The 19,536-nt window shown below is 44.7% G+C and overlaps 1 protein-coding gene across 2 annotated transcripts in view; it reads left to right on the top strand.

The window, feature by feature from the left end:
- POLR3F (RNA polymerase III subunit F) overlaps positions 1-16,699 on the top strand; it is a 37,200-nt gene extending 20,501 nt beyond the window's left edge. For both annotated transcript variants that reach the window (XM_084854791.1, XM_084854790.1), the window contains exons 7-9: positions 1,856-1,963; positions 4,161-4,352; positions 15,399-16,699. In XM_084854791.1, coding sequence (XP_084710917.1) covers positions 1,856-1,963; positions 4,161-4,352; positions 15,399-15,476 — 378 coding nt within the window. In that variant the 3' untranslated portion in view covers positions 15,477-16,699. The remainder of the gene's footprint in view (positions 1-1,855; positions 1,964-4,160; positions 4,353-15,398) is intronic.
- Positions 16,700-19,536: the final 2,837 nt, after the last annotated feature.

Below are 19,536 nucleotides of genomic sequence, written 5' to 3'. Positions count from 1 at the left end.
TAGGGGCGCTTACCCAGTTTTCTTTGACTATTTCTTAGCTGGCAAGTTGCATTAACAGGGAAACAGGCAGGAGTAGCTTCTGGAGAAGATTCTGCAGGAACGACCAGTATCTGTTTTTCTTAAAAAGGCAGCCCTGGAAGTAGCAGAATATTTGTATATTTCTTGTTTTCATTGCTGGTCTTTGTTCCATTATGACTGGAGCATGGTTTGGGTATGTCTGGGTGGCAATGGTGTGTAGCTGGCTATACCAGGACTTTTACATCTGCTATATTATATAATTATACACATATACTCTCTCACTCTCTGTATACGCATATGGACACAGACACAGACACACACTCATACCCCTGTGTGTGTGTGTGTGTGTATACATACATACACACACACACGCGCGTATGCACATATACACATAAATGCATGCACACACATATGCATACATATGCATACTTATATGCATCTGTACACACCACATATACACAAACACTTAAATACATACACACACATCTATACACACACAGCCACACAAAGACTTACAGCCACACACTGCACACACATATACATACACATGCACATACTGTCACCCTCTCCCTTCACAATCAACACACCCCAAGATACCAGGTTTCAGGCTCACTACTTTATTAGTTAATGACCAGGTTTTTTACAAATGCAAATTCTAGGAAACTCTCAGGCTACAAAGGAAACAGTTACTCCACGCAATTATGAATACCAATAGAGGAGCTGAAGTGGAAGTTAGAGAAGTGCGGGCAGTTTGAACAAGAACTTCCTGGCCAGACTAAGCTTAGGGGGGATGCCCCTCCCTTACAGTTGCTCCCTCCTACGTAGGCTGCCACGCATAGCCAGGCTGGAGGAACGTCTGAGCTCCACCTCTAACTTTTCCCGCTTTGTTCTGTGACGGACCCTAGCATCCCTCAAGTCACACCCCTCACTCTCATTCTCCCTTGAGACTTGGGTTCTCATGGGGGAGGAAAGGGGGGTCCCTTCAGACCAAGCCAACTATGTGCCAAGGTCGTGAGAAGAAGATCTTGCCATATCTGAGCTCACTAGGGAGGGAGCCTCCCACTGTTATGGCTGTTCCCATTCTGAATCTGAGCTGCTAGCTATCTCCACATGCTCAGATTCATTCCTGACACATACAAACCTATGCATACACACATGCACACTCACATAGACACACATAGACACAAGCACACACAGAAAAATACACACCACATACAATCACAAACATAGAAACACACAAACATAGACAAACACACACATAGACAGACATAGGGACACACACAGACACACCACATATATACACCCCACACACAAATATACATAAATACACACACATACATAGACCCACACATATAGACATACATACACCATGTACACATATATATGCACACGCCCCTCACATATATATTCCCCCACAAATATATGCATACACACACATCATATGTGTATGCATATACACCACACATATATACATACAAACATACATGCACACACACATATACGCACATAAGACAAGTGTATACACACACACTCACACAGAGACACACATATACACTTAAACAGAAACATATACATACACATGCACATAGATACACACACACACACGCACAGATACACATACTTCTATACACACATGTTTATTTGGTTCCAAGTGGCTCTCACACAGTTGTATGGGACACAGCACATAAAACAATACCTAGTTAACCACTGAGGGACGCCTGTCCCTAACACTGAAGTCACCAGGGCTCCATCGCACTGGGGTCCATTTACTTTGTCCTTTCTTCACAAATGTAGGCTTCCTTTCTACCACATCGTGTTTCTGTCTCTTATTTTGTAGGCTGAAGCAGCTCGAGAAAGCAAACAGAACCCCATGATACAGAGGAACAGCTCATTTGCATCCTCTCATGAGGTGTGGAAATACATCAGTGAATTAGGCATCAGTAAGGTGAGGCCATCGTTGTACTTCTGTCCTTTCATTTTCTACTCCGTGACCAGTATTGTGTGTTTTGCAAAATAATAGTTACGGTTCCACACTGTAACTATCGATAATTGGGTTTTCTGGCTTCAGATGAATTGCAGCTCTGTATTGGACACCCTATTTTTTAAAATCTGTTTTTGTGAAACTAGTTTCTGGACCCTTTCCTGACTAGCTGTTTATTGAAACAAAAATACTTCAGGCTTTGTGATATGGAGGTTAAACAAATTAGACATGTGTAACTTTTAAGAGTGATGACTCCACAGACCGTTCAGAAACTGCCCTTGGTGCAGAATGAAGCAGTTAGAATGCTTCTGGGAGCCAGGCACTTGGATCATACACATATTCTGCGCCAGTTACATTGGCTTTCTATTTGTCTCTGGGCCAATTTAAGGTGCTGGGATTAACCATTAAGGCCCTGAATGATTTGGGACCAGGTTATGTGTTAGTAGCCAACCATTATGTTCTACTAACCAGCTGTAAAGTCCAGTCTCATCACAATAATACTGTAACTATAAGATAATTTCTAGAATAATTGGATTGTTTACACAGAACTATGTTAAGAAAAGTGCAATCATTTTTAAAACTGCTGCTGTTGTTGTTAAACAATAGGAGTCTGGACTCACCAGACACACAGGCAGCATGCAGAGCATGTGGTGGGGCACACTTGTGAAGGGGTATGTTTTTAAGTCCCTCTTTTAACATGCACACATACGAGCCCTGCATGATCCAATTAAGGGCCTGTCTAGTATAGCCTTCTGTTCTCACAGAGGCCAACCAGATGCCTGTGGCAAGGTGGGAGCCTCTTTCAGCCCAGGGGCCGGATTCAGTTTCAGGGAGGCGCTTTCCTGGCCCCACCCAGCCTTCTTCCACCCACGCAGACCTTTCCCTGTTGCTCTCTCCGTCTCTCCATGCCCAGCCTCTAGCCTCACTGTTTCTCCCCCACCCCTTCTTTGCACTAGTTGTGTCCCCACAGCAGCCATTATGTGACTAGCCACATCCTCCATGGGAACCATTTTGTGGTGGTGCCCACAATAGGTTTTCAAATTTCCAAATGTTCCATAGATCCAGAAAGTTTGGGGAGCCCTGCTCTAGCAGTTTCTGCTTAATTTAGGTGCAAACTGTGACCTTTTTCTCTCCCTTAAAAAAACAACAACAGGTGGGGGGCTGCACTTGGGGGTGGATGGGCAGCAGGACCGCATATAGCCTGCGGGCCGTGTGTTTCTCACTCCTGGTTGAAACTATGATGTGGCTTTATCAGATGTACAAACCACATGTAGTTTAAACCTGGAAACAGATGCTTTCAATCTCCTCTTTCTGGCATGTGCCAGGGGAGGGGAGAACACCCCAACCTGAGGTTCATAGAATAGTATCATAGAATAGTAGGGTTGGAAGGGGCCTACAAGGCCATCGAGTCCAACCCCCAACGCAGAGCCTGGTTCTAGCAGGCTCTTCGTGTAACGCTAAACTGGGGTTAAGCATTGCATCCGAACCAAGACAGTGTGTAATTAACTTACAGAATTCACTGCTACAATATAGGATGATTGTCTAATCTCCTTTTAAGTCAGTGGAAAATTCATAGAGGATGTTCAGTGCTTTTTGTTCAGTTCTGGGTGCCTCTGGCTGCCTGCTGTTAGAAAATGAATCCTGGACTACATGGATGGACCCATGGTCCGGTACAACAGGATGGGTCTCATGATCCAGCCGAAATTGAGCACATTTCATTCCCATTTTGCTATTAAGAGTTTTAAGCATGTGCTTCACTTTACCTGGATTATGTACATTTTATTTTTAAACTCGTATTCTGTCCGCCTCTGACAATTTTAGTCCCTCCTCTCTCCCTCTCCCCCACCGCATTTCTTTTGTATTTTATTTGTCTCCATAACTGGAATGCAGTTACCTTTACACTGCTGTTTTTGGATTTTGCTATAGCAAAACGCCTGAGTAATTACTAGATGACACTTTCCGTGCTGCCTTAAGTTCCTGCTTGATCAGCTGTTTAGATATTTAATTCCCAGCCGTTCTAATTGCTGTTACACTAATATTCTGCAATATTCTGTACAGTGTTTATGACTTTCTCCTTTTAAAGCGTTCTGCTTTTCAATGCACATTCTTCCTTTGTTAGAAAATACTACTTGTATATAATTTTTTACAAATTCTCTTTTAGGTGGAATTGTCAATGGAGGATATTGAAACCATTCTAAACACATTGATATATGATGGAAAGGTGGAAATGACAATCATTGTTGCCAAAGAAGCAACAGCTGGCAGTGTGGATGGGCATATGAAACTGTACAGAGCCGTCAGTCCAATCACACAGCCTACTGGTCTAGTTCGGATGCCCTGTGGGATCTGTCCAGTAAGTTACTCCTCAGGAATAATGAGATGAGGCCGGATCTTTAGCTAATGTGGCTTCTGTACTCTTAGTTCTTAGTTGGCCATTCAAGTTAATCCTGTAGTCGGGTAAAATGTTTCATCAGGAATAGAACATCTTTCACCCAGGGCTGAATAGCTCAGGGCTGCCTCGTGGGATCTTTGGGATGAATTGGTCTTACTCTTGAGATTGATATTTGGCTTCATTGATGTTTGGTCTTAATATTAGCAGATGCTGAGCCTTTTCTATTTTATTTATGTATTTATTATACCATCATTTAATTTAAAATAATTCAAGGAAGTTTATAAAAATCTAATCTAAAAAATTCAATAACAATAAAACAACAGATAATCCAGAAAATAGCAATTAAAGGCAACGTTAAAACAATCCAGGAGAAATTAAAAACACCACTGATTAAAAGCCTGGGTAAATAAAAATGTGTACACTTGACATGGAAGGGAGCCAGGGAAATCCCCTTGGGAAGAGGATTCCACAAATGGAACATCACAGCCAGGGAACTCCTATTTCAGGTCACTTCTTGCCTCACTTCAGCTGGGGGAAGAGAGCCTTCAAAGATCTTAGTTTGGGGGTGCAAGGGTGATTTCTCTTTAAAGACAGGGGGGAGGGCAGCATCCTGTCACCGTTCTTTCTCTAGAGAGCAAGTCATTCACTTACTGTGCAGTCTTCTCCCAGCTTCTGTGACTGCTTCTGGCCATGGCTGGGCTGGGCTGGGCTGGGCTGGGCTGGCTCGTGCTTCTCATTACGGCCGCTTGACCTCTTTCTAGCTCTCTCGTTTGGGGCTGGCTGAGGCATTCTGGGTCACTAATGAATGTCTCTAGGAAGACTGCAGGCAGGCAGATCAGTCCTTTTGGATACTGTGCCGGATTTCCCAACGGGGTCCTGATTTGTTTCCCCAGAGCCAATCAGGACCCAGGTATTTGTTTGTGCACATGGAAGCCCATCAGGATGCCAAAACCATGTCAGTGTACTCAATGGTTGTTGTTTTTAATTTTCCCCTTGTTTGCTGGGCTTTTGCAAGGGACTCAAGGGAAGCAGTCAGATGGTAGTGCTTCTTCGGTGAGTTTGCATTGTGTGTGCTTGTGTAGGAATTGGTGGGTGTGGGACCTTGGGAGCACTTCGATATTTTTAAATTATTTTAATGTTATTAAAAAAAACACCTGCAGGCTTATAAGAGATAATGGGGGGTGTCCCTGGAGCTTCCCAAAATCCCTTGGCATTCCCCCCCCCACTTTAAAAAAAGTTTTTCATTTTCTCTCTCTGTCCTTCCTGGGGCTGTTGGAGCAATAATTTGGTGGGGGGATCTCAAAGTTACTCAAATATGAAATTGCTGATCTTCTAACCTAAATAGGCAAGATGTTTCTAACATTAGGCTCTGTACCAGAGGACTGGAAGATGGACAATGTAACACTAGTTTTTAAAAAGGAGTCCAGGAGGGATCTGGGAAATTACACACCGGTTAGTTTAACATCTTTTCCAGGTAAATTGGTTGAAAGCATTATTAAAGATAAAATTAGTAAACATATAGAAGGACAAGCCCTGTTAAAGGAGAATCAGCACAGCTTCCTCAAAGGTAGAATCATACAATAGTAGGGTTGGAACGGGCCTATAAGACCATCGAGTCCAACCCCCTGCTCAGCGCAGGAATTCAAGTTAAAGCATCCCTGACATGTGGCTGTCCAGCTTCATCTTGAATGCCTTCAGTATGGGAGAGCCCACCACCTCCCTAGGGAATTGGTTCCATTGTTGTATTGCTGTAACAGTCAGGACGTTTTTCCTGATGTTCAGCTGGAATCTGGCTTCCTGTAACTTGAGCCCATTATTGCGTGTCCTGCACTCTGGGGTGATCGAGAAGACATCCTGGCCTTCCTCCCTGTGACAACCTTTCAAGTACTTGAAGAGTGCTATCCTATCTCCCCTCAGTCTTCTCTTCTCAAGGCTAAACATGCCCAGGTCTTTCAGTCTCTCCTCATAGGGCTTTGTTTCCAGGCCTCCGATCATCTTTGTTGCCCTCCTCTGAACTTTTTCCAGTTTGTCTGCATCCTTCTTAAAGTGTGGTGCCCAGAACTGGACACAGTACTCCAGATGAGGCCTAACCAATGCTGAGTAGAGGGGAATTAGTACTTCATGTGATTTGGAAGCTATACTTCCAGTAATGCAGCCCAAAATAGCATTTGCCTTTTTTGCAGCCACATCACATTATTGGCTCATATTCAGCTTGTGATCTACAACAGTTCCAAGTTCCTTCTCGCTTGTAGTCTTGTTGAGCCAAGTATCCCCCACCTGGTAACTGCATTTGGTTTCTTTTTCCTAGGGGCAGAACTTGGTATTTATCCCTATTAAATTCCACCCCGTTGTTTTCAGCTCAGCGCTCTAGCCAATCAAGATCACTTTGAATTTTGTTTTTGTCTTCTAGGGTATTAGCTATCCCACCCAATTTTGTTCATCTGCAAATTTGATGAGCATTCTCTGCACCTCCTCTTCTAAATCATTAATAAAAATGTTGAAGAGCATTGGGCCCAGAACTGAGCCCTGGAGTACCCTGCTCATTACCTCTCTCCAGTTTGAGAAGATCCCATTTGAGTCCGATTCTGTAGCCAACTGTGGATCCACCAGATCGTTGTTTCATCTAGCCCACTTTGAGCTAGTTTGCAAATCAGGATATCATGGGGCACTTTGTGAAAAGCTTTGCTGAAGTGGAGATATATTATGTCCACATCATTCCCACAGACCGTAAGGGAGGTTACCTGATCAAAAAATGAGATCAGATTAGTCTGGCAGGATTTGTTCTTGACAAATCCATGTTGGCTTCAAGTAATCACTGCATTGTTTTCAAGGTGCTTACAGATGGATTGGTTTATCATCTGCTCCAGAATTTTCCCAGGGATTGATGTCAGACTGACTGGTCTGTAGTTCCCAGGCTGCTCCTTTTTGTCCTTTTTGAAGACAGGGACAACATTAGCCCTCTTCCAGTCCTCTGGCACTTCCCCCGTCCTCCATGATTTCTCAAAGATAATAGACAGTGGTTCTGAGAATTCTTCTGCCAGTTCCTTTATTACTCTAGGATGAAGTTCATCTGGCCCTGGAGATTTGAACAGGTGTTCCTTGACCATATGCCAGCGGTTCTCAACCTGTTGGTCGCGACCCCTTTGGGGGTCGAATGACCCTTTCACAGGGGTCGCCTAAGACCATCGGAAAATGGTCCTTAGGACCTAAGGCATGCTGCTGGCGGCTGCGGCCCTGGAGGTGGCCGCCGCCGTGGGGCTCGGCAGCGCCCCCTCCTGCCGCCGCCGAGGCTTTCTCCCCTTCAGCTCGAGTGCGAAGAGGGGCAAAGCCTGTCACCGTCCGCCCCTGCTCATCTCACCCTCTCTCGTCTCCCTCCTCTCTGGCTGTTGCCTGAGCCGAAGGGGAGGAGTTTGCGCCGCCACTCTCTGGCTCCGCTTTGCATGTACGCCACTTCCAGTCGTGCAGGGGAGGGGGTCGGGGCGGCGCGTGCGCGAGCACCCTCCCGCCAGAGCCCCAAGGCGGGCGGAGCAGCAGCGGAAGAGAAGGGGGCCGGGTAGAAGGTCTGCAGCGCGCGGTTAGCCCTCTCTTGCAGGCGAGGGCTGGGTGAGCGCGGGTGCCTGGCCCTGACTTTTTTGGAAAGCAGTTTGCTGCTTTAGAGGGACGCTGCTGCTGCTGCAGTGGCTAATAACCTTCAGATAGAGCGGGCACCTCCTGTGTTAGGAGCGGAGCCCGCCACTACAAGAGCGGTTGGGGGTCACCACAACATGAGGAACTGTAGTAAAGGGTCACGGCATTAGGAAGGTTGAGAACCACTGCCATATGCCTATCAATCTCAAACTGTAATCCTGCCCCTTCATCCTGTACTTTCCCTTTGCCAGGGGGGTCATAGACCCTCTTTTGGGAGAAGACTGAGCCAAAGTAGGAATTGAGCACTTCTGCCTTTTTCTTGTCATCTGTTATCATTTTGCCATCCTTATTTAGTAGCTGAACCACCATTTCTTTCCTCTGCCTTTTACTATGCATGTATCTGAAGAAGCCTTTTTGTTGCTTTTAGCCTCCCTTGCTAACCTCAGCTTGTTCTCAGCTTTAGCCTTCCTGACGCCATCCCTGCAATTCTGTGCTACCTGCCTGTACTCTTCCTTTATAGCTTGGCCTTCCTTCCACTTCCTGTATGTGTCCTTTTTGTTTTCAGGTCATCTCTAAGCTTTTGGTGAAGCCACATTGGCTTCTTCTGTTGTCTTCTGCCTTTTTTTCTTGTTGGAATGGTTTGCAATTGTGCCTTTAGGATTCCCTTTTTTAAAGAGCTCCCACCCATCTTGGCCTCCTTTTCTCATTAGAGTTGCTTGCCATGGGACCTTACTTATCATAGAATCATAGAATAGTAGGGTTGGAAGGGGCCTACAAGGCCATCGAGTCCAACCCCCTGCTCATTGCAGGAATTCAAGTCAGAGCATCCCTGACAAATGGCGGTCGAGCTTCGTCTTGAAGGCCTCCAGTGTGGGAGAGCCCACCACCTCCCTAGGTAATTGGTTCCATTGTCGTATTGCTCTTACAGTCAGGAGGTTTTTCCTGATGTTCAGCCGGAATCTGGCTTCCTGTAACTTGAGCCCATTATTCCGTGTCCTGCACTCTGGGATGATCAAGAAGAGATCCTGGCCTTCTTCTCTGTGACAACCTTTCAAGTACTTGAAGAGTGCTATCATATCTCCCCTCAGTCTTCTCTTCTCAAGGCTAAACATGCCCAGTTCTTTCAGTCTCTCTTCATAGGGCTTTGTTTCCAGTCCCCTGATCATCTTTGTTGCCCTCCTCTGAACCCTCTCCAGTTTGTCTGCATCCTTCTTAAAGCGTGGTGCCCAGAACTGGACACAGTACTCCAGATGAGGCCTAACCAGTGCTGAGTAGAGGAGAACTAGTACTTCCCGGGATTTGGAAGCTATGCTTCTATTAATGCAGCCCAAAACAGCATTGGCCTTTTTTGCAGCCACATCACATTGTTGGCTCATATTCAGCTTGTGATCAACACCAATTCCAAGATCCTTCTCGCTTGTAGTGTGGTTGAGCCACGTATCCCCCATTTTGTAACTGTTCATTTGGTTTCTTTTTCCTAGGTGCAGAACTTGGCATTGCTCCCTATTAAATGTCATTCTGTTGTTTTCTGCCCAGCGCTCCAGTCTATCCAGATCACTTTGAATTTTGTTTCTGTCTTCCAAAGTATTAGCTATCCCGCCCAATTTGGTGTCATCTGCAAATTTGATCAGCATTCCCTGCACCTCCTCCTCCAAGTCATTGATAAAAATGTTGAAGAGCACTGGGCCCAGGACTAAGCCCTGCGGTACCCGGCTCATTACCTCTCCCCAGTTTGAGAAGGTCCCATTGATAAGCACTCTTTGAGTCCAATTCTGTAGCCAACTGTGGATCCACCGGATCGGTGTTTCATCTAGCCAACTTTGAGCTAGTTTGCTCATCAGGATATCATGGGGCACTTTGTTGAAAGCTTTGCTGAAGTCGAGGTATATGATGTCTACAGCATTCCCACGGTCTACAAGGGAGGTTACTTGATCAAAAATGAGATCAGATTTGTCTGGCAGGACTTGTTTTTGACAAATCCATGTTGGCTTTGAGTAATCACTGCATTGTTGTCAAGGTGCTTCCAGATGGATTGCTTTATCATCTGCTCCAGAATTTTCCCAGGGATTGATGCCAGACTGACTGGTCTGTAGTTCCCAGGTTCCTCCTTTTTACCCTTTTTGAAGATAGGGGCAACGTTAGCCCTCCTCCAGTCATCTGGCACTTTACCTGTCCTCCATGATTTCTCAAAGAGAATAGACAGCGGTTCTGAGAGTTCTTCTGCCAGTTCCTTTATGACTCTAGGATGCAGTTCATCTGGCCCTGGAGATTTGAACTCATTCAAAGTAATGAGGTGTTCCTTGACCATATGCCTATTGATCTCAAGCTGCAATCCTGCCCCTTCAGCCTGTACTTCGCCTTTGCCAAGGGGGGTCATAGACCCTCTTTTGGGAGAAGACTGAGCCAAAGTAGGAATTGAGCACCTCTGCCTTTTCTTTGTCATCTGTTATCGTTTTGCCATCCTTATTTAATAGCTGAACCACCATTTCTTTCCTCTGTCTTTTACTATGCACGTAGCTGAAGAAAGCCTTTTTGTTGTTTTTAGCATCCCTTGCTAACCTCAGCTCATTCTTAGCTTTAGCCTTCCTGACGCCCCCTGTCAGTGGGCTTTATGAGTTTAGGCAACCCTTCAGTCACATCTCTAATCCATCCTCCTGGGAGACAGCATACCTGGCAAGTCCACGGGTCTTCGCGACATACTTGGGTTTCAATCCCCCGCAGCAAGGAGTCTCCCACTACTACCACTCTTCTCTTCTTGTTGTTGTAGGCCTTGGTTTCATTGCCTCTGCTTGACTGATCTTCAGCCTCTTGCTCTCTCTCATGCAGGTTCCCCCATAATTCTTCCTCTGCAGGCTGTCCTTCAGTCTCATCTTCAAGTACCTGAAAACGGTTCCATAGCTCCACTGCTTCCACCGGTGCATAGTGGCTTCTAGTTCTTCTACTCCTAACTGTCACCCTTTTCCAAGGAGTATTCTCTACTTCATTTTTCCTCGCTTCAGCATTTCTCTCTTCTGCCTCTGCTTGTTGTTCTTCTAGCTCCTGTACTTGACTTTGCTGCTGTAGTTCCACCTTACTGTCCAAGAACTCTTCATCTTCTCTTATTTCCTTGAGGGTCAACACTTGCTGCTCTAGTCCTCTTACTTTTTCTTCCAACAGTGTAATCAACTTGCACTTGTTGCAGGTGTAGGCCATATTGATATCAGGCAAGAAAACAAACATTGCACAGACCTTGCAGGTCATCACCACTGGAAAGTCTTTTCCTTCCATAGTCTCTAGTCCTTTTTTGTTTCTAGCTTTCTGATACTGGAATAGCCTGTGCTTTGTTCTCTATTTACTGGAGGTTAACAACAGAGTCCCACAGGTACAGAACTGTGCGTTACAAGAAAAATAAATTTTAAAAAATTGTTAGGGACCTCCCCCTTGACCTCCCCTGCCGAACTCCTGTTTGCTCTCCCTGTTTGCTCACTCTGATCGCTTGTTCTCAGGGAGCTTGCTTGCTTGTATAGCCCCTAGACCAGCTGGAGCAGCTTCCTCTGCTCTGCTCAGTTCAGTTAGTAGTCAGGAAACAGTCTTGCTTGCCTTTTAGAGTTCTTTGAGAGTGTCAGGAGACATGTAGACAGGGCTGATCCAATAGATATGTTTTACCTGGACTTATAAAAGGCTTTTGACAAAGCCCCTCACTGAAGACTCCTGAGCAATCTTAGCAGTCATGGAATAAGAGGCCCTCTTATTGATCAGTAACTAGTTAAAAAACAGAAAGCAGAGAGTAGGAATAAATGGTAAACTCTCCCAATGGAGGGAAATAAATAGTGGGGTCCCACAGGGATCTGTATTGGGACCAACGCTTTTCAACCTGTTCATAAATATCTCAAATTAGAAGTGAGCAGTGAAGTGGCCAGGTTTGCTGATGACACCAAACTATTTAGGGTGGGTAAACAAAAAGGGATTGTGAAGAGCTCCAAAAGGATCTCTCCAAGCTGGGAGAATAAGTATCCAAATGGCAAATGTGGTTCAATGTAAGAAAGTGTAAGTGATGCACTTTGGGACAAAAAAATCCAAAGATCAAGTATAAGCTGATAGGATCAGAGCTAGTGGTGACCATCCAAGGAAGAGATCTTGGGGTTGTGGTGGACAGATGGATGAAATTGTCAACCCAGTGTGCGGTCGCTGTAAAAAAGGCAAACTCTATGTTAGGCATTATTAGAACAGGAATTGAGAAGAAAACTGCCAATATCATATTGCCTTTATGGTGCAACCACACTTAGAATACTTCTAGTCACCACTAGGTTGTAGATATTGTTTTATCTACAATAAAAGGATATTGTAGAGCTGGAAAAAATGTAGAAAGGGGCAACTAAAATGATCAAGGGGATGAAGCATCTCCCCTATGAGGGAAGGTTACAACAGCTGGGATTGTTTAGCTTGGGGAAAAAGGAGGGTAGGGGGAGACATGACAGAGGTGTACAAAATTATGCATGGTGTGAAGAAAGTGGACAGGGAGACATTTTCTCCCTCTCTCAACATGCTAGAACCCGGGGTCATCCCATGAAGCTGATTGGTGGGAGATTCATGACAGATAAAAGTACTTCTTCACACAGCACATAGTTAAACTATGGAATTCGCTACCACAAGTTGTATGATGGCCACCAACTTATATGGCTTTAAAAGGGGGTTAGACAAATTCCTCGAGGAAAAGGCTCCAGGGGTGGGGACTTATCAAGATGTCCATCTCTGGAGGCTTATGGAATCTGCTAGGATTCAGTAAACGCACTTGCCTGCTTGCCAGTGGTGAGACGCCTTCCCCATCTGGCTGGGCTTTTGCTTCCATCAGAAGCCCGGCTTGAATGAACAGCGATTAAGTTCACATGACACGCTAACCAATGATGGTTTATTTTCCCGAAGAAACCGTCATTGAGTAGCATGTCATGCAAACCTGGATCGTGCTTCTCAGGGTGGGTTATTTTTCCCAAACAGCCTGCCCTGAGAAGCCACAGCCTGCAGTGGGGGTTACTTTATCCACGATGGATTGGTGTGTCATCTGCCAGCCCGTTGCTGGTAAAAGGCATTGGGCAGTGAGCTGCTTGGCAAGAGCAGCAAAACCCCCTACCGCTCTTGCCCAGTGGGGCTAGGATCGCCATTTGGGCCAGGGTCACCATTTGCAATCACAGTCAAGCTGCTGCCCATAGCCCTTTCCCCTGGCCAGTGACAGCCCCTCCAATGATGCCCAAATGTTATCTTGAAGGGGCTGGCACCCATCCCTTCAGCCATGCTGATCCCCCCCTTCCCGGCTTCGATCGTGATCAGAGTTGAGTCCCTTTTTGAAAATTTCCTGGTCCTGTTGTTGTGCAAAACTGGGACCGGAAAACATTTCCTGCACTTCCCCGTAACCGGGAATGTGCACAAATGGGGCTCTTTTGAATTTTTTTGTCTTTGGTTTTCAGCAGCAGGAAACCAAAGGATACTGGTTTGCACCCCTACATGTTGCCAAAACATGCAGGGGTGGAGGTGGGGAGAGCCAGTATCCGGCCCTGCAAAAAAAAGTGACAGCTGTCAAAGGCAAGGCAGAGACAGCAATCCCTACGGGGAGGTGGGAAAGTGCCACGTTTCTACTGAAGAGGTGCCCGGCATGGGGAGGGGGGGAAATCCATGCCACCCCAGGACTGTTGGGGCAACACAGACCTTGGCAGGGGGGTGGATTCTCCCCGCCTCAATTTTTGGCATTTTTTGTTTTGCTTTTGCAGACGGGGCTGTGAAAACCAAACAAAAAGCCAGACGTTGAGGGGAGGGGGGCAAAATCCAAGCCCTCCCAAGGACTGTTGGGGCAACACAGTCCTTGGCGGCAGAAGGGTGTGAATTCCCCCCCTCTCAGTTTTTGGCAGAGGGCACCTTTAGATTCCAATGCAATCCAGCGGGCACCTTTAAATCCCATTGGATTGCGCTGGAATCACAAGGTGGATCTTTCCCCTGAACTGGGTGGAAATGATTTTTTTGGCAGGGAGGAGGAGTTGCCAGGGGTGGGGGAGTGGATGCCCCAGTGTGGGACCCCCCTGAGATGCTGTCTCACCCCAGCACAAAGGGGGATCCCACATGGAAATGAGTGACAGCTGGCAGCAGCAAAGCAGAGGCAGCGATCAAGGGGCTGGCTACCAGCTCTCCTTGCCTGCACCCCTGCATGTTTGGGAAACATGCAGGGGTTTAAAGGGGGTGGGCAAGCTGGTATCCTTCAATTTTCCACTGCTGTGCACCTGTGCAGCATCAGGAAACCCAAGAAAAAAATAAAAAGAGCCCCCCATTTGTGCACATTTCCCAGTTATGAGGAAGTGCAGGAAATGTTTCCTGCTCCCGTTTTTGCGCAAAAATGGGTCCAGGAAATTTTTTTTAAAGGGACCTGACCCCGATTACAATTGTGATCGGAGCTGGGAAGAGGGACTTGGCGGCTGGAGGACTGAGGGGGAGGGAGGGGGTGATCACAGTGCGTTGTTTGCCCGATTGTGTGGTGGGTGTGCTAGTTGCCCACGGTGGGTTGTTGGCTAAACAGCCCACCCTGCGTGGCTAGTCATCCACCATGGGTTAATGTGACATGTGAACCCACCCAGTCTCTCCTTTCATCTCCTTTTCACTGGAGAGGAAAGAAAGGTGCTTTCACTTCTGCAAGCTGGGCTTTTGGAAAAAGCTCCTGCACTGGCTCACCTCTGCTTCTTGTAAAAATTGAAGGGAAGAGAGAAGAAACCCCCTTTCTTTCCCATGGAGGAAAGGAGGGCAGTCTCTTTCCCTTCCCCCTTTTCCCCAGGAAGCAGCAACGAGGTGCTGCTGGTGGCACTTTCTCTAAAAGGACCCAATGGAAAAGTAAAAACAAGTCTCAGGATGTAGAGTTTTATTTTTCAAAGTAGCCCAATGCATTTTGTCCCTGTGGCATATATTTCTGGACCTTCTTTCGGGGCTGATAAAAATATGGACAATTAATATGCATCTATATACACGAACATTTAAAAATGCCATATTATACTACATAAACATGCTAATACTGTGTCTACATGTACTTACTTAAAATTAGTGAACAGCCTGCAGAGATCTCTGAAAAGGTATCTCAAAGAATAAGAGAGCTGCATGAGGAATTGTGTGTATAAACAGTTGCTGCATGTGTTTGCCCTTGCGGAAAGGACCCATGTAGGAGCACACAGTAGCAACCAAATTAGTGCTTTCACCAACAATCAGTTGTCTAGGGGCAGGAGCCATCTGAAGCACCCCCCCCACACACCCCGAAGCAGATGGTTGTTGCTGTTTTTGATAAACTAACACGCATACAGAGAGAAATTCTATTCTCTTTTATTTTGTTAAATAGGCTACCCTAATTGTACTGATACCTGATTCTCTTCCTAGGTTTTGGACGACTGCCATGACGGTGGCGAGATATCTCCATCAAACTGTATTTACATGCTGGAATGGCTCGAATTTTAGCAGTCAAATGAAAGGCATCAACTGTGAGAACTTCTTGCCACCTAAGTTGATGAACCAATTGACTTTTTAGCTATGGACCCTCTTTTCTTGGGGAGGATTGTCAAGGCATGGAGTTGGGTATTTTTTAAAAATGCTGAATTTCTTTCCAAGGCGCACCCAAGGGGGCATGCTACAGGGTTAAGGTTGTAAAACATATTTTTTATGAATTGTTGTAAACTGCCCAGAGAGCTTCGACTATGGGGCAGTATAGAAATGAAGTTATTATTAATAATAAAAATGTATTAGACATGTACAGAGACAATCCAACAAGGCTCTGCGTAGCTTTTAAAGTTGTGTTTTGACCATTTGAGAGAATATTTTTGCTGTGCTAAATAAAATAAAACTGTTGCTATTGAGTTCCACAGTGTGCCTTTAATGAGAGGGAGGTGTGTTCTATAGGTGGGGGCAACACTGAAGTTGGGGTCAGTGCCATGTTTAATAAGATAGATTACTCTAAGTTCTGTACCTTTAATTCTGACCAAAAAATCTCTTGAACATGCTTATTTTAAGATGCAGAGCCCGATGCTATCCATATTTAACCAAAACTTTGGAATTTGCTGTCAGAAAATGTAGTGGTAGCCCCCAACTCAGATGGCTTTGAAAAGCGATTAGACAAATCCATAAAGAATAAGGCTATAGATTGCTATTAGTCAGGATGGCTATGTACTGCCAGAAATGACATGCCTCTGAATAGCAGTTTGAATGCTGGAGCAGAACAGCAGCACAGGGCTCACTCTTGTGTCCTGGGACCTTCTGCAGGCAAAGCGTGTTCTCTACCACTGAACTGTGGCCACTCCTCTGCGTGCAAAGCATGTGCTCTACCACCGAACTATACCTGCCCATGCACACTATTACCAAGCCACAGTCTGATGACTGTGGAAATCTTTGTCATTATGCTTTCCTATTCTGTGGATTTGAAAATGCAGCTCGAGCTTCACCTTACAGGACAAATACTAGTTCTGAGTCGTGTTGTTACGCTTTTAAATAATGTTACTCTGTAATTCTTCCTTAATAAATGTATTTATGTACATCCTTCTTTAATGCCTCCAGTTAAGCTTTTTACCTTTTCTTTTTGGTAGATCTTTTCTTTATAACTGATTTTATGTTCCCAGATTATTGTATTTACTTGTAATTTCCCCTATGTAGTAGAATTATTATACATTTTTACTTATAAAATTGTGTTATAAAAGAATTATCCAATTAATGGATAGCTTGAAAGAGGCACTCTGCCATAATATTTGTTCCAGGACACAGTTTGCACATCTGAGGCAGGAACATTTGCTACAGAACACTTGCAAAACAACTAAGCCTGTTCAAGACTTCTAGGTTAGCAGAAAACAATGTATGATAAGAAATTGGCTGAAGAACAATTAAACATTTCCAAGACGAAGATGCCTGAACTTCCCCAAACCAATAACAGCACACAAGCTGGTACAGGCTCCAGAAGAACATCCCAAGACCATAATTGGCAGAGACCACCAGTATTAGAGAGTTAACATTACTCTGACCATGTGCCTGTGGTCAAGACAACCGAAGGTGTGAAAGAAGGGATAGGACGACTTGAGCAATTGATCCTCTGATAGTTGGGAAAAGAGTATAAGAAGCAAAGGCTGGAGCCTTCAGGCAGCTTTGGGGGAAGATCTCTGCAAACCAGAAGCAGTGAGATGCCCACCACAGCCCTGCTCTGTATCTTCCTTCCTCTGGGTTCCCAGGCTGAGCACATGGCAAAGCCAGAACAACAGTCTTGGTAACTATTTCCCTTTCTTGTGGAGTGTATATGAATGTGTGCATGGTTGTGAGCATGCTCTCTTTTGGATATTGCAGCATTTGATCTCTCTTATCACCCCCAAACACTTTGCATGTTATTTTAGTGACCCTGCTGGTGCTAGGGTGTAGGAGAAATGGTTCCAAAGAGATCATTCGAACACTTCTAAGCACTAATATTTTAAAGGATACTGAATTATATAAAACAAAATTATGGTTTCCTTATCATAGGATGTTTTCATTTATATATGTCTTTCATTTTTGGAACATCTTTATTCTCTTTTCATCAGAATTGTTTAAAGTGTAAAACTTGTTTCCAGCCATAAAGCTAATGTTAACCATAAAGAAGCACAGAACATTTTAAACCATATTAAGCTGGAGTATTAAAAACCTGGGGAAACTTGAAAACAAGGTTATACTCCAAAGGACCCAACACTAATTGGTAATTGAACAACAAGTGGCTTAGTACGATCTCTGGATACAGCTTGCATCAAATGTGAAGCCACTTAATTTTGCACTGCATAGAGCTTACAAATGCCTTCAAGGGCAGCCCCACATACTTATTACAATAATACATCATGGAGGTTTCTAAGTTATGGATAGCAGTGATATATGTAAGTGAAGCCTTTGAGCTTCTGTAGCAAAACAGATGTTGGAAGAAGAATACTCACTTTTAAGGGTGTTATATTAAGCACTTTATCCATTTTTATTCCATTTTTATCTTAATGCAAAACTAAGAATAGAAACCAATTCAAGCCATTAAACTTTGTTCGTTCTAAAACCTTTCAATGCACTTAAAAGATAAAGACCCCTGTATCAACATATCTGGATTCTATCTGTCTCAACAGAACTGTAACGGAAGCAGGAATTATTATCTGCCTGTTTCGGCATAGCCTGTTTCTATACGCTGGCAATAGATTTTGTCTAAGAATGTAAGAAGTGATGTGCTGGATTAATCTAAACAAAGCATCATCTAATCCAGCATCCTGTTTCCCACGGTGGTCAACCAGATGCGTCCTAGGGAGCCTACGAGCAGGACATGAAGGCAACAGCCCTCTCCTATAGTTGCTTCCCAGCACCTGGTTCTGAAAGGCCTACTGCCTGCCTCTGAACTGGTCAGTTTAGTACAGCCATCATGACTAATAGCTATTGATAGGTCTATCTTTCCTGAATTTGTCTAACCTTTTAAAGCCATCTAAGCTAGTGACCACATATTGCGGCAAAATCACTAATGAGTGAAATCTCAGGACTCGGTATTTGCAGGATGCTTCATAACTTGCTTGGGCTTGATATATCTACATGACCAACTTGCATTGTTATATCAGTTTAACAGCTGATACCTTCCCAAAAATCTTGGTGTTTGTAGTTTAGTAAGGATGCTAACAGTACTCCATTAGTGATCCTTTGTCCCACCACACAGACAAATACATTTCTCAGGGTTCTTTGGGAAACAAGAACAAGATCATGAAAGTAGCTAAGTCTGTAGTATAGATATGCACTCCTCTATATTGAGTATAGTTTCAGGAGTTTTACACTTCGTTGGTTTCTTTTTGGGGTTTGGGGATTGGTTTTTATTTTAGAGTTGTAGGTTGTATTTTGCACGAGTTGGACTTGAACAAACCAGAGTGCCTACATGAAACCTGACCAATATCCACTTCACTTCACTTGCTGATCTAGGTTCTCAATCTCTCTCTCTAACCCTCACAGAGCCCCTTCATTCTCAAGATTTTTTCCCCATGCCATCCCCAGCAACTAGGCAGACTAGGAGATGGGAGGGAGGGATTATGGAATTAGGAAGCAAATCTGGGGGGCTAGTGCTTTTCAAAAAAACAAAGCCAGTTGTGTTGATTATAAGGTTATTTCCAAAACCCATGTGGCTGTAATGCTTTTATTAGGCCTGCTAAAAGATCACAAAAATGTACAAACTTTCGAGATCTTCAAACATCAGGCAAGATGTTAGGTGCGGTGGTGGTGATGGGAAGATAGGTTGGGGGAAGGCTGACTGGATGTCTTAAGATGATGCGGAGGAGGAGGGTTTGCAGACATTCAAATTGGGCTGCTAGGTGATGTGATGGTTTCAGAACCCCCCTATGGTTTCAGAACCCCCCTGACGCTAACATCTAGTCAGCCTCTTCTACCCCCATACCTGCATTTCGTATCATCTTGCCTAATGAAGAGATGTGGAGATCACGAAAGCTTGCACGTTCTTTGCAAATTACTCAAAGGAATAGTGTTTTTCAATTTCCCACATGCACCT

This window comes from Heloderma suspectum, chromosome 4 (genome assembly GCF_057233095.1).
Source record: "Heloderma suspectum isolate Gila_16-S chromosome 4, 16-S_ref, whole genome shotgun sequence".
Taxonomy (NCBI): Eukaryota; Metazoa; Chordata; class Lepidosauria; order Squamata; family Helodermatidae; genus Heloderma; species Heloderma suspectum.
Note: the sequence above shows the minus strand (reverse complement) of the source record. Positions and strands in the feature narration are given on the sequence as shown.